The following is a 22073-nucleotide window of genomic DNA, read 5'->3' as shown; positions in this document are numbered from 1 at the left end:
AAACATATATAAGTAATTTATCATTTCAGATTAGATAGTCTTTTGATTTGTAAAATTAAGATCTCTCATAGAATTTTAGGGAAGGAAAGGATCTTGTTGGTCACCTAGTCTAAAATGTTTAATTTTACCACATAAGGAAGCAGAGGCAGGAGCTAAGTGACTTCACTCTTGCCCATACCTCCATTCCGTGATGAAGCTAAGGCAGAAGCCCATTCTGCTGAGATGTAGGCTGGCACATTGTTCTCTTGTCCACACTGCACTATGGTTATATCTACTCGATTAGATATATTTTGTAGATGTTTGATTATAATTTTTTTTTAATGACAACTTACTATCAGAAGCCATATACAACTGAGCTGCAGATATTCTCTCTTAGAATGGAAGGTATTCCTTTACTTTTTTCTTCTTGGACATTAGCATTTTTTCTTCAATAAGAAATGAAGTAGAAAATCGTACATTGTAATTCCAGTGCATCACATTTCAAAAAGTAGTTTTTAAGCTGTAAATTACATATGATTAAGTTTTAATTAATGTCCTTAGACCCCATCAGATATAAAATAACGCTTTCAGCTTAGACAAAATAACCCATGCAAAAAGATGGACTCAAATCAAAGAAACTTTCCTTTAAAAATGATATATATACACATTATACATGAAACATATACAACTTACATCTTTGTTTGTAACCACAAAGGAGATTTTATAATGAATACTGACAAAGAATGCAAGTTGAACAGTTGACTTCAATCAAATAAATCATCAAGTAGGCTGAGAATAATTCCCTCTTGTCTATGCTTGTCCTGTGTCAACAGAAATCTTTGCACATAAACTTTCAAGTCAAATTAACTGTCCAAAATGGAAACACATTCAAAGGATGAATGTACTAAAATGATAAGCAGAAGAGCAAAATACAAGGATAGAAACATTTTTGGAATAATGTAGACCCCTTTCTCCCTGGGGGGGGGGGTGGAAAAAAAGTGGGAAAATAGAGATTGCCATGTTAATGGACAAACTACTCAATAGCTATTATACCCATGTTTCATTTTTTAAAAGTATTTATTTGAGAGAGAAAGAGCACCAGCAGGGGAGAGAGGGAGAAGCAGGCTCCCCACTGAGCAGGGAGCCCTACATGGGGCTTGATCCCAGGACCCTGGGACCATGACCCGAGCCGAAGGCAGACCCTTAACCGACTGAGCCACCCAGAGGCCCCCTCATGTTTCATTTTTTTTTAAGATTTATTTTATTTGGGGGGGGCACAGGCACCCAGTGGGCCAGAGAGCAGTGGGAGGTTGGGGGTGGGGGAGTAGGGGCAGAGCAAGAAAGAGAATCTCAAGCGGACTCCCTACTAAGCCTGGATGGACTAGGGCTTGATCTCAGGACACTGAGATCATGACCTAAGCTGAAATCAAGAGTACCACACTTAATGACTAAGCCACCCAGGCAGCCCCCTGACCATGTTTCATTTTTAAAATTTGCTTTTTATTTTTACAAATAGCAAAGTCATTCCTCTCAAAAAACATTTCTTTTGGACTAACACACTATTAGAAGTCACTCATATGCACTGAACTACTTATTTTTGAAAAGTAAGCTTTCATCACCCAAATCCTACCTTTTTGAAGAAAAAAATTCATATTTTTATTTTCTAATCTAATCAAACCTAGAGATCACCGCTTTTTTTTTTTTTTTTAAACATATTTTAAAGGAACTGTTGACACAATATTTAGGACAAGTGTGATGGACAATTCTCTAACAGGCAGGAGCACAACTCCTATTACCCTAGGATAGACCCTCTCTAGGAAGTGCCCAGTTCATGGACTGAGTAACTCAGACAAGGGTTGGGGAGCCAGGCTTAGCCAATAAAAACAAACTCAAGGCTACTGGCCACCCTCCCCCATCCATATGCTCAATCCCTTCCCACTGGAACCTTGTCACAACCCTGGTGCTGAGTGCAGTAACATCTGGATATTTAACTCCCTCCAGCCTCTTCTCTAGTGAGCAATCTCCAAAAACCTGTGCCTGAGACGGGGGACTGCTTGTTGTCCATCTGTTTTGGGCAGGTCCTTTCTAGCAACAGGGAAAAGTAGTAATGCATCTAGATGACACTGGTGGACTTTGTGTGTTATACCCATCCACAGGAATTCAACTTCCAAAGAGTTAAATTGATTCATTGATTCATATCCCTGCTCCAGGCTCCCAGTACCCACAGTATCAGGTACACTCCTTGTAGGCAGGGAATTTGGTGAGTTTGTCTAGGTATTTAGTCTCTCTTCCTTGCAATCCCTCCAAGCCTTGCAGTGTGTTTGACACATGATAGGTGCTCAGAAAACTTTGAAGGGGAGAGGGTTGTGTTAAGCCAAGGGAAGGTTGGAGACGGGAGTGAAAATTTGAAGATTTTTCTACGTGTCCTAGAAAAAAGGATAAAACAAAGTGAGTAGTAGAATATCATCATTAGTTACTATTGTTTGTAATCCACCTTTCGAATTCCACTGGCAGCTGGTGGGGGGTGGTGCCCAGGCTGGAGGCTAAAGGATAAGGCCATCCGTTGCCACAAATCGAGAGACGCAGAGCCTCGGTCCATAACGTGGGACTAACACTTGGGTCCCGACAGGTGTTGGCAGCCCCAGTGGGGCTCTGGGCCCCTAGTCCCCAGCTGCCCCCTGCCTTCTCTGAGCGCTGGAGCATGCCCAGTGGCAGCGATCGAGCCACCGAGGGCTTTGCACGGGCGCGCTCCGCTTCTCCGGGTTTTAGCAGGAGCCCGCGGGGGGCGGGGGTTGGGGGGTGAGGGGGCCAGCAGAGCCCAGCCGCCTTGGCCGCGCGTGTGAGGAGCTAGCGCGACGCGCAGGGCTCTCTCCGGCGTTGAGGTTGCTCGGGAGATGCTGGAGCTGGGCGCCGGGCTACTCAACCTGGCGCACTGAGCGCGGCGCCGGGAGCCCCCGGGGGCGGGCGGGGGGCGCGGACTGCGGTAGAATGCTGGTCGGGTTCCTCCGGCGCTGTGAGACATCGCTCGAGCACGGTCAGGTGCCTCTCGCTGCTCCACTAACTTGCCACTTGGTCGTGTTTGATCTCCGAGGCTCTCTACGCTTTGGGGTGGTGGGGGGCGGGGGGAGTGGGGAGTTCGAGGGTCTGCGGTAGCCGAAGGAGGGATCTTGCAAGGGGGAGCCTGCCGGGTGCCGCTCTTCTTCCCCTCCCTGTCGCTCCCCTCCCCCCACCCCGTCGCTGCCGCTTTCCCTTCTGCCAGTTCGGAGAGCGTCGGGCTCCTGTGACATGCGATCACTGCCAAGTGACGGTCCCCGAGTCTGAAGTGCCCGCGAGGAAGTGAGCGGCAACGCGGGCCGCCGGCGATGACAGCCATGAAGCAGGAGCAGCAGCCCACCCCGGGGGCCAGGGCGAGCCAGGCGCAGCCGGCGGACCAGGTGAGAGTTGGCAGCTGCGGTCAGGCCCTCCCGGGAAGGGTGGCTCCAGTCGGCGCTTCCCCCGCCTCCCTCTCCCCACCCTCCCCCCGCCCCAGTTCCAGCCTCCTCCATGGACTCCGCAGGAAGTTCGAACAGCCGAGTGCGCTCTGGGGCCGGGCGAGAGGATGCGCAAGGTGGAGAGCCGAGGGGAAGGGGGGAGAGAGGTAAAGGCTGGGGGTGGCCCGGGAGCCCCGGGCGGGCGGGCCACCGAGGGAGGGAGAGGCGGCCGGGGCCACGGAATGGGGGCCTCTTGGCTCAAATTAACGCACGTTGGAGAAATTACTGCGCTCCTGGAGGCGTCCACTTGCAGGGGTTAGAGCGGGTCTACACGCAGCTGAAACGAGCGAGCGCTGGCCAAAGCTACTCCACTAGGAAAATGACCTTTAGGCCAGCAGAGTTTTTGCTTTCTTTTTTCTTTAGAGGAGACCGGGACGGGACGGGGCGGGTGGGGGGGGGGCGCTAAATGGGGGAAGGAGGTGTACCCTGCATCTGTGGTCTGCTGAGTGGAGCGGAGCTTGGGAGTAAAAGGCATTATTATGGGAAGCTGGCAAGGTACTGGCTTTAGTGATTTGTTGGGGCCAGATGTGTGTGTCTGCAGAGATGGGGTGCCCTGTACCGGCTGAGGGTTATTTCTGTCCCTTTTCCGTTTTTCCGCACCGGCCACCCCCTTTTTTGTTTTGGTGTTTCGAGATTTGTAGCATAACCGTTCGGTGGATCTTCATCTCGTCTCTGTCCCTGGATTGGGGTGACTCGGGAGTTCGGTGTCGCTTTTTCCCAAAGTTGTAGGGTCAGGAGCGCTGAGATGCCCTGGCAAAGAGGAGGCAGGCTGTTGAGCCGCCTCCAGGTGTTGTCACGTTTACATCAATCAGGGACTCTGAGCCGAGAGGACAACAGTTAGGTCAGCGGATAACTACGGGGGCACCCTGGTACCGGCTGGGGGGGCCCTTTGCCCCAAGTGCACTGTTGAAGGCCGCCCGATGCATTTCCGCCAGAGACACTCCTAGCTCATTGCCAGGAGTGGGGTGAAGGAGGTGCAAGCAGCGAGGTTCCAGTAGCGGCTCCACTTTTCGCATAGTCTTGAGCACTGAAGAGCAAGTGAAGGGAAGCTGTCCAAATCGCTCCAGTGGTGTTGAGGCGGAGAAGGAGATGCCAGGGCTGCTGTTATTAATATTCTAGTCTTGGTCATCTGTCCTGGCTTGTGGTCCCCGTCTTCTCCTCTTCCCTTTCCTCCTCATTTCCCTCACATACGTTTCACACAGGTGGTGAGGATTGCTCAATGCCTTAAAGCTCCCCCTCCATTTACTGGGATGAATGTTGCAGTTTTTACAAAGCAGTTGTTTTCTTAAACTAGTCTCTTTACTCCTTACCCTGAGATCAATATGAAAATATTGAAACATTTATATTGTATTGTCTGTCCCCTCTCTTAACATCTTTTTCCTCTGCCCCCTCCAACACACACCACAGGGTAGCAACTGGTTAGCAGATCATAAAAATAATTTTAGGAGAGGAGCCTAGATTTAACATCCTCTTTCAAGCTGACAGCCCTTAAATTTCATTAACAAGCCGCCGAGCCTCTCTACTGCTCTTGGAGTGATGCTTCCAATAAGAATGATTAGTCAGGTGAGAGTCCCCACATGAAATCTTTGCTCACTACCCTGTGACACCAGCTGGTTCCTTAAGGTGCTGCAAACTGCTTGGTACTAGTGGCTGTGGGGAGGGAGAAGCAGAGCAGACCACACGGAAACTGAAAATGTATATGTAAACAGTGGCCAAGATGCCTATGCACAGTAAAGCCTTTTGTCAGGACTAATCTGGTACTTAAAATTCATCTGAAGAGAGAGAGTCAAGCTTAAATCCCGTTTTTCTTGTGGGTGTGCTTTTTGGTTTACGGCCACTTCAGATATTCAGGGAGTGGCCATTTGCAGAACTCTTGTTTTAATTGAGTTTTTAAAGTGCCTTTCTGAACATTTACATGATTTTAAAATGTCAGTGGTATGCATATTATGCTAGAGTTAAAATGAAAGAGATTGATTTTGCTAGGGGAAGGAAAGCAGAATGAAATATCCATGGCAGCATCCCATTGAAGGTTTTCCAAGCACTCCTAGAAAATATCTTTATCTAGCATATTCTTTGTCTGAAGCTTGACCTATGAAATGATGATCAGATAATGTGGATGATTGCTGTGATTGCTTAAACTACTTGCTCTAAGAGTACTAAGTTTTTATTAACAGGATTAGTCACTGTGGTCTGATGCTGCAATTGTCCTATAACTCTCATGTGGTACTAGCTATAACACTCGCAAATAGACGTGAATGATCTGGTTTCTATATTTCTTTAAAAAAAAAGATTCACAAATTTAAATAAAAATATAGCTTTATGAAGTCCTACTTAATGGTTAAAGAGGGGGCATATTCCAGCTAATCACTCACTGTGTATTGATTTTGAGTGATTTAAGCTTTCAAATGTTGCCAGAAAGGTCTTTGGCTTTTCATAGTAGAGATTTTATGAAATCTCAAAAACGCCTTGTCCTGAGGCTATCAACACCTATTTCCACTTAGAGCCCAGTGGAAGACTATGGTCTTTCCTCTGGGTTTGAAATGGTTATGAATCCTGTAATTTGGTGGTGGTTATGGTCTTTTAGCGAGCTTGACGCCCCCCCCCCCCCATTTCATTTCATCTGTGACTCTCCTTTGGGACATGGTGCCACGACAAGTCACTTCTTCCACTGGGAGAAGTGGCAACAAGAATAGCAGGGACTGTGTGCTCTTATTAACATTCTCAATTATTGGAAATGTTTTTTTGTATCATTTTAGTAGTCTTTAAAGCTTCGTTGATTAAATGTTTATGAAAGTTGTTTTGTTGTTTTCATGATGCTCCACATTTACAAAATATCTAGATAGATGATTTGATATGGGTAGATACTGTCATTCTGAATATAATCAATATCCCACTTGACATTGAGGGATCTAAAATCTTGAGTGACAAGTTGTAACTTACTGTTTTTAAAAATTACTTCCTGAATCCTTGCCATGGGCGGAGTACTGTCCTCTGGACTGATAACATTTATTAAATGCATTTTTCTACTTGATGCTCAAAGAAACTTTTTGAGTTTGGTCAATTCTCTGTTCGTACAGAGGATTAAAGAAACTAATCAAACTTGTCTTCGTAAGTGGTGGAGATGGGACTTAACCCCAGTCTATGATACCTAAGATAAAATGTGGTCACTGAATTCTAAATCCCCACCTTCTAACTTCTACCCAGTTACAGTTCAATACATTGTTATTAGCATAATGCAAAATAATTGCAAATATTTTGTGTGTACAGATTTACTTTGAATGTGAAATGGACGAATTTGTTTAAAGCTTCGATTTTAAATGTAAATAATAGCTCTTGAGATTTTTAAAGTTAACTTAATATCTCTTCCATTGATGGAAATAATATAAAAAGAGCCACGTAGGTCCTGATAAGTACATAGGAACTTTAAAAAAAAAAATCTTGGTAATGATGGGACTTTCAAGGTTTCTTAAATGAGTACATTTTTAGAGTTAGACCAGTTTAGAATTTGCCCACATTGCCACCAGGTGGCACCCTTCTGCTGAATCCAATGGGTAAAAATATTTCCTAAAATGTTTGGTGGTCCTCTCAGCTCCAAGAAACCAAACCAAAACAAACTAAAACACACAACAACAACAACAAAACCCAAACAAAACAAAACAAAAAACTAAGCAAACGAAAGAAAAACCACAACCCTACTTTCTGAGGTATGACTAAAAAGTATATTTTTATAAGCAAAAATTTGGCAGCAAAGACATCATTAGTTATGCATTTCTCTCTAAAAAACATATTCTGGTGGAAAACCAATTTCTTACGGTTCAGTATGCAGCAGTCTCTTGATAAAATAATTCGTGGTCAAAACTGCAATTAAATATGCAATGTACAAAATGCCTTTTGTAAAATATCTATTGTACTTTTCACTTTTAGGTAATATTAACCCAAAATGTTACCATACAGAAATTCGGATTTATTCTTTTTATTTCAAGTTTGTTGAGGAAAACCTGATTAAAATTTTCAAGTGCATTGTTTTAAAGATTTTATTTATTTATTTGAGAGAGAGAATGAGAATGAGAGAGAAAGAGCATGAGAGAGGGGAGGGTCAGAGGGAGAAGCAAACTCCCTGCCGAGCAGGGGGCCTGATGCGGGACTGGATCCCAGGACTCCAGGATCATGACCTGAGCCGAAGGCAGTCGCTTAACCAACTGAGCCACCCAGGTGCCCTCAAGTGCATTCTTAATGCAAACTTATCAAAAGTTATTCTTCCACGTTTCCCTGACAAATATAAAAAGATGTCATAATTTAGTTTATAAACTGTTGTTTTTAACATAGAACCTCAAAAGTAGTTTTAGAAATCATGTTGAAAAAAATTTAACAGACCATTTATTACTCTTCATTCAGTATAACATATATAGTATCTAATTGATGGGAAAGTTCTTTGTGGTTTGGTTTACAAAAGATAATTTAGATTGGGTAAAGGTGTTACATAGAAGTCTATGACTTAAGAAATTATACATTTTCTACTATTCCCTTAATTTTTTATTACATATATAATGTATATTTCATAATATGTGTAGATGTTTTATCTACTGAGTTTAGAACATACCACGATACATCCCTTGCTTGTAAACTCCTAATCTCTCTATTTATTTCAGGGACTGAGCAAATTGCACATTTAAGGAAAATTAAACTATATAAAAGTTAAAGAAAATTGTATTATTAAATATTAATGCTGCATTATCTTATGAAGTACATTACATTAGATACAAAACACTGAAACCAAATTTTTCCTAACCTGAGTAAAAAAGAAAGCTATTTAAAAATTTTGGTTCATTCAATCATTTATGATTACATAATGTTACTATTATCTGTGGGTTATGCGCCAGAAACTACAGATTCAAGTTGATATTCCAGCTCCACCAGTCATCACTGCTTTCTTGGGCAGGATAACTTATTTTCTATAGTTCATTTGTGAATGGAAGTGACTATAGGTCCTTTACATGTTTGTTGTAAGAATTAACTGAAATAATATGTGAAGGCTTTTGAATAAAGCCTGTCTCATACCAAGTGTGCTCTCATTCCCTAGTCTGGGAATAGGAACCTAGAAAAAGCCGGCGGGGGGCGGGGGGGGGAGGCTTAAAGGATCATTGAGCCGCCTACAACTGGATATTAACATTTTACAAAACATTGCATTGTTCAGTACAAATTTGTATGATTACATATGAGGTTGCACACACACACACACATATTAATAATAGATATTGTTTGGTTTGGACGTCAGGGCTGATTTTGGCAAACACGCAGACTTCAGAATACTCTATTACGTCTCTACTTACATTCAGTCAAAGCTCAGTTCTTTACTGTCCTACGCTGTAAGGGGCCAAACTGGAAGTAAACATTGGCTAATTCTGACGAACAGGTGAATTAGCTGCAGAATATGTTGCATTCTGTTTTGAGTGTAATACACTTCCTAAGGTAATGAGCATGGAGAAAGGGGATGTTTTAAATCCTCTTTAATATTTAGGTTAATATTTTATACTTGGCATTCCAAGTATAAAACTGCCTCCATATATTTTCCTACTTGGTGGGTGACTTTACATGTGTTCTAATCAAGTTCATGTTTTACTGCAACCTTATACGGTAGCCCCACCCCCACCCCCACCCCCATTCGTTGTTCACTTTCCCCGATTTCAGGTCCCCACTCTCAGCTGAGATCCCAGAAACAGATGATCCTCTGTGGGAGGTATTGTCAGAAGGTCAATAGAATAGCCTCACACTCAGTGCCCCATCACTCGCCTCAGTTCATTTCCTCACATAGGCATTTTATCTTCTCACGTCGTCATCATCATCATCAGAGGTTAAGAACAGTATGATAAAATGAGAGCTCACATTCACATAACTTTCATTACAGGATATTAGAATAGTTTTATTTTGTTATTGTTAATCTCAGACTGTGCCTAATTTATAAATTGAACTTTAGCATAGGTAAGTATATATAGGAAAAAACATAATACATACAGGATTCAAGAGTATTGGAGGTTTCAGGCATCCACTGGGGGTCTTGGAATATACCCAAGATATTTCATGGATGAGGAGGGGTGACTAATGAGGGCATAGCCTAAGACATGCATCAACTAGGAAAGTTGGAACTTACCCCATCTGAAGACCTGTAAAAGCCCCCCAAAAAGGGGCAAGTAAATAATGGACTGTAAAGATCTTCATAAACACATGTCCTCCTAAATTTAGAAGTGTTTCTGCCCTAGTGTATGCCGTAGTGTATGTTTTAAAGTTTGTACTGACTTGATCCACAAGCTTTCTGGCAATAGGAAATCTGTTTTCATTTTCCTATCTAGACAGTCCCTGTTCTCCAAGGCTTTTAAACTGTACATCCTCTACCCTCCACCCCCCTAACTGTTAGAAATTCTTCTCATTTATTATGTATTAACTAAAGGAATGCTTGTTACTTCCAGTATGATAAAGCAAAGTGGGAAGTAGCTTTAGTGGGAAGGATGGGGTTGCTGAAGAGAGAGCTCTTCTCTTGTGGATTCATTTTTGTTGAGCTGTCCTGAATCCTCAGGGTTTCAGACATACTTTATGTAATGGTAAATGTAACACTCACTGCCAGGCTAAATACAGAAAATTTGCTTTTATCCAAAACTGATAAAATATTTTACTTCAAACTGTCCCGTTCAGTAATTGATGTTGAGTACCCCTTATAATGTTTTCCATATAATGAAAAATGATTTTCATTTTCTTTTCAAGTTTGGCATGCCAGTTTATTTGAAAGCGGCTGAAATGTTAATAATTTTTTAAAAATCAACTTTCAGGTAATGTGCTAATTCCATTAACCAGAAGAGTATATTCTACAATGTCTTTGGAATTGCCAAAAGATATTCAGATTTTAATTATATTTTGGGGAGAGGCAACATGATGTAGGATTGGGAACAGAGTCAAAATGGATTTCATATTGAATCTTTCTTCTACCATTCACTATGCAATCTAGGGCAAACTAATCCCTCATCTTTAAAGGAAGAAGATGGTGAGACTGTTGCCAAGAGTTAGAGGCAGTCTGTGTGAATGGACTTGCATAACCTTCTTGTTGCTACTATGTTTCTAGATTATCCGATTATTTCATGTTTTGCAAAGGCGGTTTTCTGTTCACCTTAATGAAAATGCTGAATATATGTATGCGTGGATGTGTATACGTAGCAAACATACACCACCCACCATATATGCATAATACACTTATGATCTAAATATATGGGGTATTTTAGAGTTAGATTATTATAGAGAATTAGGAGGAAATCAATTGATAACAACCTGACTGATTTTTGCTACTTTTAGATGATAACCTGTTTTCCCAAAAGACTTAGAATCTTCTTTGAAGTGTTCATGGTTTAATACTCTCTTCCCGGAAGTTTGGTTTTGAGAAATAACTGACTTAGCAATTCTTTGTCTGTAGGAGCTGATGACATGTTGAGTTGAAATTTAAGAAAAGTTAGGTGAGTACATAATCAAAACAGACTCTACATCTGAGAGAGCCAAGCCAAGCTGTATATTTTCCAGCCAGGGTGACTATTACCTGACTTTCATATTATCGCAATTTATCGTAATTACCGATTTTCTGAGGTCGGTACAAAAACTTGTGTATCAGGTTACAAGGTAGCAAATGAAGAAAAGTGAGGAAAAAAGGCATTTTTACTATCTTTATTCTCACCCCTTTTTTGAGAGCTAAGTGAAGATTCAATTTCTTATGCTGTCGGAAAACCTCTGCTCTGAAAACAGTATGACAAACCTGAATTTTTTAATTGAGAACTTGAATGGCAGGCTCTCCTGCGATTTATTTTCAAATAATGGACCAGAGAGACCACTTGAAGTTGCATTAATAATGCTTGCACAGGGTTAGCAGTAGGCCTTTCCTGTTATTGGTACTTGGGTTTACTTTTGGCAGGAGGAATCAAGTAAGTGAAAACTCTTGAGACTCTCACTTCCCTTAATCACATATCACCTCCAGGAAGGGTTTTAATATGACCTAATGAGTGCAAAACATGGCTATTTTGTTTTCATTTCACATGTTTTGAAACAAGTGCCAGAAAGTCTTTTTTTTTTTTTTTAATAAAGTGACCTTTTAAATCAATGTCTCACAAACTTGCACACTGATTTTTCTACACACCAAATCAAAGATTAGGAGTCAAGACACCTTCTGAATAGAGGTCAGCAATATATCTTTTCAAGACGAACAATGTAAAATTCATGAATTTCTCAAATGTAGAAATAGGTAATTTGTTTAGATAGATTAGTATATAATTTACATTTCCTAGTGTCTGAGTTTATGAATAGATTGTCCATCTACACTACCTTTTATGGATTTTTAAGGGAAAAGACTGTACATTTTACTTGTTTGTTTTCTAGCATACCAGGAAGGGATTATAAGAGAATTATTCCTTTCCTCTGATCCTAGGAATTAGGTGGGTTTCACTTTTTGAGAGTCATATTGGCAGTGATAGGTCGGTGTGCACTGAACCTGGCGTTGATATGGAAGAGACCCGCCCTTGTTCCCCTTTACGGAGGTTGCTTCTTGTTCTGAAATGAGGCTTACCCAACATTAGTGCCACAGTGGCATTACAAGTATTTTCTTCTGCATCTGCCACCCCTTCCAAATGTCTGTTTGCTTACAGGTCAGTGCCTCTTATGTTACAGGATGATAATTTTGATTCCTTTGTCTCTACTTGTGCCTGTGCCATGTCTAAATCCAAATCCATTTCCTTCCACCTCTCTACATTTCTGAGACCAGTCTCTGGCCAAGATTGATTCCCTGATGTCTAAACTACCATGATGTCCACAGTGGCCTTACCTTTCCAAAATCTTCCTTGAAGTGGCCATCAAGTCATAAATGATGATAGCATTTTGAGAAGGTGTTCTGATTGCTGAATCTAATGTCTTTGTTTTCAGGAGATATGCAATAGAGAGAGGAAGTGTCTTGTCTCAGGTCATACAGTTGGTTAGAATCAAGAGGCAGTACTTGATTCTTGGGCCTCTTCACTTATGGCCATTTGCTGTGTATCCTGCTGCCAGATTCAGCTGTTGATACGGCACCTTTGTTGGTGCGTTGGTGACACATCTGCCTTGTTAGCACTTGACAGAAGAGTAACTTTAAAAAAATTGTCCTTAAAACTTTTGAATCTGTAGGCAAAACTCACTTGACATTCCTTGGTTTTCCCTTGGCTAGTGGTCCTTAGACTTTTAGTACCTGGCCACAAAACTTCAGAGAACCGTATATGCATCTTCTCCAACTTGTCATGACAAGAAGTCACCTCAGTGCCATAAAGCCATTTGGAAAGTAAACTGAGATCCAGTATTCTAAGGACATGCCAGCACCTTCCATCACATGCAGACACTGGCATTCTTTTTTTTTTTTTTTCGTTAACATACAATGTATTATTTGTTTCAGGGGTACAGGTCTGTGATTCATCAGTCTTACACAATTCACTGCGCTCACCATAGCACATACCCTCCCCAATGTCCATCACCCAGCACACTGGCATTCTTAAACTCTTCCCCTCAGCGTGAATGACCTCCCATTGATCTCTACCCTCAGCATTTGAAATTGTAATTCAGTAGTGAACAGACTAGTGATTGGATGACTCCCTCCTTCAGAAAGGAGGGGTGTACTTGGGAACTCTGGAAAGCATGTAAGTGAATTATGATGCTTCCTTGAGAAGTTAATAGAAACAACAGGCTTCTGATTCACTGGATTTCTTGGAAGGTAAGGCTATTTCTAGAAGCTGTGATAATTTTGTCAGAGTACCAAGTTCCAGTACAAGACCTGAGAAACTTTTATGTAGAAAATAAATAAGAATTTTTGAGGGACACAGAATTCTTTATAGTGGGAAGAACTAGGGCTTTCTCTTCATTTAACCTCTGATTAAATTCTATTTACTATGTTGAACAAGTTACCCAATCTCTCTCTGAATTTAATATTTCACCTGGAAATGGAATGATGCTTACATTGCAGAATTGTTCTGATGATTAGCAGTGAGATAGGTTTATTATCCAGGAGGTGGTGAAAAAATGGCGGTGTGTATTTATTTATTTACTTTTTTGTTTTTAATATGTATTGGGGTACTATACCAGACAGAGGCAAAGTGATGGGAAATCAAGCTACACTGGATGTTGAGGTTCCCAGATGTTGGGAATACCAGCTTTAAAGCTCATTTCTCCATTAATTTGACCAAAATTCAGAGCACCTTTAATATTAAACTCCTAATTTTGTTGATATGGAGATTATGTGGAAGCATCCTGGTTCTAAAGCAAATATGGATTAGGGGTTAATTAAGAAAATATATGACATCCATTTTTATATTAGAAGTACAGGAAAATCAACAGAGTTTGAATTTTGAAGGTGGAGATCTGAATATGCATTTGCTTTTCCTGATTTTTTTTTTTCTTTTCCCATCCCATGGCTAAATTCTCTTCTCATGCTTATAATGCATTCTACATTTGGAGTGCTGTTTCATTTCTACTCAGAGCTGTAGTCCTTGGGCTGTAACAGCGAATCCAAAAAAACTAATATAGAATCACAGATGGTGCAAATATTTGAAAATAGGTAAATACAATCTGGGATTAGCTGCTTGGCCTCAGAAATGTCAGCTTGGTATTGCTTATTGGTCACATAAGGCAGTTTTAGTTAAGGGAGAACCCAGGACAAAAGCATCATGATATAAAATTGCTGGTTTGGAGCTATGCAACATAACAAGCCAAAATTGTTATATAAACTCTAAAGTGAGTCACTCTGTAACAAGGAAAGGTGTTTCAGAGAGGTCACAAAGTACCAAGAGGTTATACAGGGGATAAAAAATTAAGGAGATATCATAACATGGAACTGCTGTACAGTACCGTCTGCTGACTTCCATTTAAAGCCAATTTTTAAAGAGAAAATATCCATTCCTATGGGTATGCTGTAGGTAGGCACATATTAAATGACCTGAGCGTGAAAACTGTCAGATTGCCAGCATCAAATCCATAGATGGTGCTTATTAGTTGTAGGTGCTGTGTGTCCCTACTTCTGACTGAGAGTTTGAAATAATGCAATTTGATTTTCCTTCAGTTTTGCCCTTTTAAGAGAGAGAGTTCTTTTTAAAAGATCTTAGAACCAAGTATGATGTTTAAGTCACCTCATTTACTGATAAGACAATGGGGAATGATAAAGGCTGACTTGTTCAAGGTCATACCAGTGATGAATTTGGTAGATCAGAAACCAGAGCTTTTCCCCCCTCGGTTGGGAGTTGGTAGGAGACTCATTCAATCATTAGGATCATAGAAATCATTTTTGGTTGAATGTGTGGACATCAGATGAAGAAAAAGTAGATGAGAATTAAAATGGGACATTTCCAGTTGGTCTTAAAGTTTTTGGGTTTTTTTAATTTAAAATATTTTTTTCCAGGCAGTAGGTGAAATTAAATTAAATTAAATCTATTATATATTGTATCTGGAAGTATCAAGGAGCAGGTGGTCACATATGTAATGGTTGGATGAAGCCTAAATTTTCTGCCATTTCTCATTTCTCAGAAGACGTTGGCAGAGAATGGGGAGGCCTGCAGATCATATGTGAAGGTCTATAGAGTACAGCACTGATGCCTCTCAAGTATATGTTCACAAGTAAAAAAAATCCTGGCTCTCATCTAAATACATAGTGAAGGTACAGTGAAAATGTATAGTGAACACTTATTAATAAAGGAGCCATGAAGATGGTAAAGCTGGTTCAAAGAGCATTTCAAGGAAAGAGATTTATATAGTCACTCAGGAAAGGAATGACATACAATGTTTGCAAAATTAGATACTCAAGTGGTTAATATCTGACAGAGCATTTAAATCATAACTTTTGTGGTTATCTATAGCAGACAGAAGTGTTTTGCAGCTTCTCTATCTTCTATAATTAATGTTTAAGTTTAGATTGTAGATTTATGGCAAAAGTAAGTGGTAAGTGTGAGAAAGGTGTATTTTTCTAAAATTGTACAATACTTGTGTGGACGATTAGACAGTGACTCAACCTGATATTGAGAAGATGAACACGCAGTTCATACTTAAGTCTTATTTCCAAGTTCTCAAAAATCCTTGAGTCACAAAAACTGTGCCACCTGGGTATACACTTGATGTCACAGCCAGCTTCTTAGGCAATTTTATCAAAGCTTTCTACAAGCCCTGTGGAGCTTTAGGTGTCAAATCCGATTCACCTGCATTGAGGTCCTGGAAAGCAGCCAGTCAGCCAACAGGGTCAGGTTCATCCCAACAAATTGGTCCAGGTGTTTTTGAGGGATGGAAGAGAACAACTTAGTAATTTCAAATAGCTGTTGGAGGAAAAGATGAAGTACGATAATTGCACACAAGGCGGTGAAAAGCCATTCTTGAAGATTCAGTGGAATAAGGTTTGGATCAAGCTGAGTGGTGGTAGCTGTCCCTAGAAGATGGCTGCTTTCAGAGCTGCTCTTAGGAGGAGATAGCTTACCTATCCACACAGTCAGATTTAAGACACGCATACGTTTTGCTTCCCTTGATAATCACTTTCTTTATTGCCACTCAGGAAGTAGCTTCTTCTCATCCATCTGCATATATTTGGAATTCTACTATGACTTCATTTGTTCCTTTGATGGTGACCAAGGTGTGGTGACAATTTATGTATGACTTGAATGTATTTGTCTCTGTGTAATTGCTTCGTATGGCCTGTCTTGAGAATTGACAGTTAGAAAATGAAGGCCTTATGAATATGAAGGAGTAGGGGCAGGAAAGAAACATAGCAACGGGTCTGGAAATCTCAAGAGAGAATCACGACTTGCAAATGAAGCATGCTACTTCCCTAACTGGCCCTCTGTTTTCTAATCTGGGTTTAAAAAAAGGTGTTTGAATGAATATTTGTATACTGTGTGCAAAGGGGTTTGTGAGTGTGGGGTTTAAACAATCTTAAAGAATTATTAAAACTTGTTTTCCTGAAGTATCTTTTACTACCTACAGAAAACTTTTAGATCAGCATTGTCCAATAGTACATTCCAGAATGATAAAAATGTTCCAAATATGTGCTTTCCAATGTGGTACTCATCAGCCACATGTGGTTATTGAACACTTGAATTATGGCTAGTGTCACTAAGGAACTCATTTCCAATTTCATTTAGTTTCAGTTAATTTAAATTTAAATAGCCATATGTGACTGGTAGCTACTGTATTATTTCTAGACCTTTGTTTTTCAAACTTTAGCATGCATAGAAGTCCCTTGGAGATGATGTTAGCAAATTCTAACCCAGGGAATCTGGAATGAGGTCCAAGATTCTGCATTTACAACATGATGCTTTTTCTGTGGACCATACTCTAAGCAAAGCTTTATTTCTCAACAGCAAAGATTCTTGCTTGAATTTTAATTTATGACTTTACCTAGGCTGGCACCTGCCATGGAAGGTAAGTCTGGAAGCCTGTGGCAAAAGTACAAAGTATAGCTTTAGAAATATAAAAAGGAAAATAGTTTTAGTGATGAAATCATTGGCATTTTTACTATAATTGAAAGCTAAAATTTTGAGTGCATAGAATTCCTATATACCATGCAAAGGTTAGGTACCTCTATCTCATCTAAACCTCACCATAAAATCTTTGTAATAGATACAACTTTTATTCCAGTTTTGGAAATAAGCTGAGAATCATATTATCAGTTGCTTTCCTTAAATGAATTGAAGTTAAATGATTTGATATTTACATGATACTAAATTATTTAAATTATATTAAATAATTTGTTGTGTGTGGCTGATCAATAAATCATAATTTGATTCTCTTCCATAGATAATAGTAGTAATAGACTGGTAATTAATAATCCCCATCAGAACCCTGTGTAATTTGGTATTGTTTCCTTTAAAGATGAGGAAACTGAAGGATAGAGAGATGAAATAATTTGACTAGGGTCGCATGATGTCTAAGTGGCAGAACAAGGTTTTGAACCCTGGCTGTTTGCCTTTAGGGTCCACTCTCATGTGCTCCTCTAGACAATTTCTAGGGTGTTTAGTGAGTATCTCTTGTGTGTTAGGCACTGTGTTAAGATCATGGTTCCTGTCTTCTATATGTTCAATGGCAAATGGAGTTTACTTTGAAAATTTTAACTATGCATAATTTCATGTTTATCCACAGTATTTTAAAACAGAAAAAAATAACATTTCCGTGTGTGCACATGTGTATACACTTCACAATTTAGAGAAGCTTAAAATTGTCTTCCTTGTTACTTCGCAATAACCTTGGGCCACAAATTGGCTTCATCATTTTAATTAGTGAAAAGGTGAATGCTTTGGTCTTGGTTATTCAGTAACCAAAGTGTTATTTTTCTAACACTTTTTTTAATCTAAACCTTATTTTTCAGAACAAGGTTGTCTGTCATTTTGTTTAGTTCAGTGACAAATGTTAACCAAGTCTATTTCTGTATTTCCTGATTTTAAATAAAGCACACAGTCTTCATTAATTTCTAAATAACATATTCACATGGTTCAAAGATCAGATATCGTACAAATAAATGCAATGGAATGTTTCCCTCCTAGAGTTGTTCCCCAGCAACTCAATTTCTCATTCTCGCATTCTCTTAATAGATCACTACTACTGTTATTTTCAGTTTTTCCTTTGTTCAAGAGAAATTTTTGTATATACAAGCTAATCCAACTTTTTCTCCATCTCCCTTTTTATATAAGGCTAGCATACACATTTACTTTAAAGTGTATGGTATTTTTATGTTTATATTTTTATAAAAACCGGAACATTATCAAAATAGATCCTATGTTTGCTTCATTAATGAATTTTCCTCCTTTATTCATGATGAATTAGATGTGTGTCTCATAACTGATAAATAGCCTTGGTGCATACATTTGCATGGTCAATTACTTTGTCTCTCTATCCCTCAGTTTCCTTATCTTTAAGATAAGAAAACGTAGTACTAACTTGCACAGAGTTTTTTTTTTTTAAAGATTTTATTTATTTATTTGATAGAGACACAGAGAGAGAGGGAACACAAGCAGGGGGAGAGGGAGAAGCAGGCTTCTCGCGGAGCAGGGAGCCCCATGCGGGGCTCGATCCTGGGACCCTGGGATCATGACCTGAGCCGAAGGCAGACGCTTAACCAACTGAGCCACCCACGTGCCCCTTGCACAGAGTTCTGATGAGGATTATTACATTAATTATCAGTCTGCATATTACTACTATTATCTATGAAAGAGAATAAAATTATGATTTGGTTAGCCACACCCAACAAATTATTTAACATAATTTAATCATTATCTAAATATCTAATAAATCATTTAACTTTAATAAAGGAAGCCAAGTGATCGTTATTATGGTATGTATGATTGTGACCAAAAAGACATTTTCTCCATTTATTAGCTGTTCTGTGGGAATCTCTTCTCTGAACCTCAGCTCCTCATTTGTAAAACTGGAGTAGAAGTATTCAATTTGAAAAGAAAAATTCAATTTGTTAGCATTTATTTCACTGCTGTATGTGTATGTATATGAGTATGTATGTATATACTTTTATATAACATTGGTCTCTATATGAGATCCTTTTAACATCTTGAAAAGAGGTTAGCTTCCTTCCTATTCCAAGCATTAGGGCCAGGAATAAGGGCCAGTCTTTGCAGTCTAAAAATTTGGAGGTAACTGTTGAGCATTTCCCAGACTTCTAAAGACAGATCTATACTCTATGCCTTATTCATGTTAAGGAAATGAAACAATATTTAGAAATTTTAATATAGAATTTTGAAAGCACCCTGTGTTTTCTTTAAAAATAAGGAAGATTTTGTGTGAGTAGAAGAATGAATGGTATCATGAAGCCAAATGTCTGCTAAGGGACAGGACCCAGCATTGTGAAAATACGGTTTCTTGTAATTTTATCAAGGGATCTAGAGACTTTTAAGAAGCAATGATGAGTACATGTTGTGCTTGTATTTTCTTATATTCTTTGGGATTAACCTAATATGGGAGACGGGAGGCACCTTTTTAAGGAGCATACCACACTTCATTTACATATCTTATTTGGCCTGGAAAGGCTGCATGTTGCTTTCAGTCACAATTATTTATTCTCCTAGTGAAGAGGAAGGAAAATAACAATAGTTGAGGAAGAGATGGAAGGCTATGGCCTTTGCAGAATCCTCTTTTATTTTCAAAGAAAAATTACTTCAATAAACTAGAAATTCATGAATTTTTATGTCCTTACCACCTCATGTAATGAAGGAGCTGAGAACCATTTCAAACTCAGAAAATTGATTTGGTAAAAATATTCCCCTCGTTTCTACCAAGTAGTACTGAAAATTATTAACAAACACACCAGGAAGAAAAATGGTAGTAATGAAATGTCTTATTAGTCCTTTAACAATGACCAAGCCTTCAAAGACTTCAGCTACTTTCAAAGGAAGAATTTTTAGTTAGACTACTCTTAACAATAGGAAAAACAAGGTTTATTTTTCTTATTTCTTTTAAGATTCTGTAAAGATTACAGAGCTATTTAAAATCAAATAACTTCTTTTCTCTGAAAAATTTTAAAGAAAAATCAATTTTTTACAGTACACCTGCTACATTATGGTAGGACATACTTGGTAGCTACTAATCCTTAAACACTTAAGAAAAACTACGGAATGGGAGGTGGTTCTTAGAGTTCAGATAAGGCGTTAATCCTTGGTGTCCTGATGAGATATTAGAAGAAGAATGGGGGCACAGTTTAGGGGGGTACCTTGATAGAAACCAAGCAAGGGTTTTAGAATTTTTTTAATCTCTTTAAATGACCCAAGCAAAAAATGGTGTATGAAACAATGTAGAAATATTCTTGATCTCATGTTGTAAAGGCTGGGTAAATATGACTTATAGTAAACCTTAATATGTTACTAATTACATATTCATGCATAAAGACCAGGTGGTGGTACCATTTGATTTTATCTTGAGGAATCAGCGCTCCTGTGCATTTTAATCCAACGTCTTTTAGTTTGGATCTATGGCTTTTCCAAATTAACCTGGAAACCTTAGGTTAGATAATATAAGTATGGTGAAACAGGGCCATGGGTCAGGAAGTCAAGGTTCCTTTGGCCCCAGGATGTTAGTGTGTTCAGTGGCACAGCAAACCCTCTGTTTCCCCAGACTGTCAGAGTCTCATGACCTACCCAATGGATAAATTATAAACTTTGCCCTGGGAAAATTTAACTTTATAATTCTGTAAATAGAAATGTGTGTATGTATAGAGACACTCAGGATTATGCTCCAAGAAAGCTCTTCTCAGTTAGTATGGAGGGAATGTTTTGCCTATTCACCTCAATATCTGTGGAGTTTAGTGTTTATATTGGAAGGTGTGAGGGTAACCTCAGCGACTCCTGGTTATAATAACCAACTTTCCTTCCTTCCTTCCTTCCTTCCTTCCTTCCTTCCTTCCTTCCTTCCTTCCTTCCTTCCTTCCTTCCTTCCTTCCTTCCTTCCTTCCTTCCTTCCTTCCTTCCTTCCTTCCTTCCTTCCTTCCTTCCTTCCTTCCTTCCTTCCTTCCTTCCTTCCTTCCTTCCTTCCTTCCTTCCTTCCTTCCTTCCTTCCTTCCTTCCTTCCTTCCTTCCTTCCTTCCTTCCTTCCTTCCTTCCTTCCTTCCTTCCTTCCTTCCTTCCTTCCTTCCTTCCTTCCTTCCTTCCTTCCTTCCTTCCTTCCTTCCTTCCTTCCTTCCTTCCTTCCTTCAGTAAAGAGACAAGAGGAAATAAAGAAGTGAATAAAAATCACTTTCTTCCTCCTGAAAATGTGACTCATTTAACAAGAACACCTCACCTTTATTTTGATTTGTGAATACAGAAAATTTAAAAGCCACTTTATAACGTGAAACTGCTTTATGTTAAGACCTTACGAGGCACATCTGTTTCTTTTATCCTAGACCTTGAAAAACAATTTTCAGACAAACACTTTTGCTGCAGAAATGCTTCAAATGAACAGCTTTCATTGTCTTTAAGAAGTTGCAGAGAAAAGTCTGGTGAATTGTTGTGCTAACCTGACGGTGTTCAGAGAGTATCTCAGGCATAATTCTGTTTTGATTATCTCTTGCCTCCTAACCCATTACTCCATCACTTGGTGGCTTAAAACAACTACTATTTTGCTTTTTCACGATGATGTTGGTCAGAAATTCAGGCAGGGTTTGGTAGCAGCTCTCCTGTTCTATGTGGTGCCATTAACTCAGCTGAATTCAGCTAGTAGTTAGGCTAAGCTGGAAGGCAGTGAAGGCTTCATTCATGTCTGGTACTTTGGTGCTGCTTAACATGGCAGCACTGTCCACACATGTAATTTGGACTTCTTCACAACACGAGTCTTAGGACTTCTTACCAGGTAGTTGGCTTTCAAAAGGGAACACTCCACGCAGTGAATGCAGACATTTCAGATCTCTTAAGGATTAACTATAGACGTTAGAGAACTTCTCTTCTGCCACATTTTATCTTATTGGTGAAAGCACGACCACAGGGTCAACCCAAATTGTAAAGAATTTTCAGTCATCTCATATGTACCACAGATTACCAAAGAACAGCCCAAACAGCAGACCTGTGTTTG

General features: G+C 39.6%; 1 protein-coding gene across 4 annotated transcripts in view; it reads left to right on the top strand.

The window, feature by feature from the left end:
• The window catches only part of DPP10 (dipeptidyl peptidase like 10), a 1417029-nt gene that overhangs the window by 756816 nt on the left and 638140 nt on the right, over nucleotides 1-22073 (top strand). The window contains exon 1 of one of the 4 annotated variants that reach the window (XM_027590077.2): nucleotides 2809-3413. The exons of 1 other annotated variant lie outside the window; for it this stretch is intronic. In XM_027590077.2, the coding sequence (XP_027445878.1) occupies nucleotides 3342-3413 (72 nt within the window). In that variant the 5' untranslated portion in view covers nucleotides 2809-3341. Of the gene's footprint in view, nucleotides 1-2808; nucleotides 3414-3514; nucleotides 3617-22073 lie in introns of those variants that run through there. 2 more of the 4 variants (XM_027590079.2, XM_027590080.2) reach the window with 2 other exon arrangements.

The sequence above is a fragment of the Zalophus californianus genome, chromosome 3 (assembly GCF_009762305.2).
Source record: "Zalophus californianus isolate mZalCal1 chromosome 3, mZalCal1.pri.v2, whole genome shotgun sequence".
Classification (NCBI taxonomy): Eukaryota; Metazoa; Chordata; class Mammalia; order Carnivora; family Otariidae; genus Zalophus; species Zalophus californianus.
Note: the sequence above shows the minus strand (reverse complement) of the source record. Positions and strands in the feature narration are given on the sequence as shown.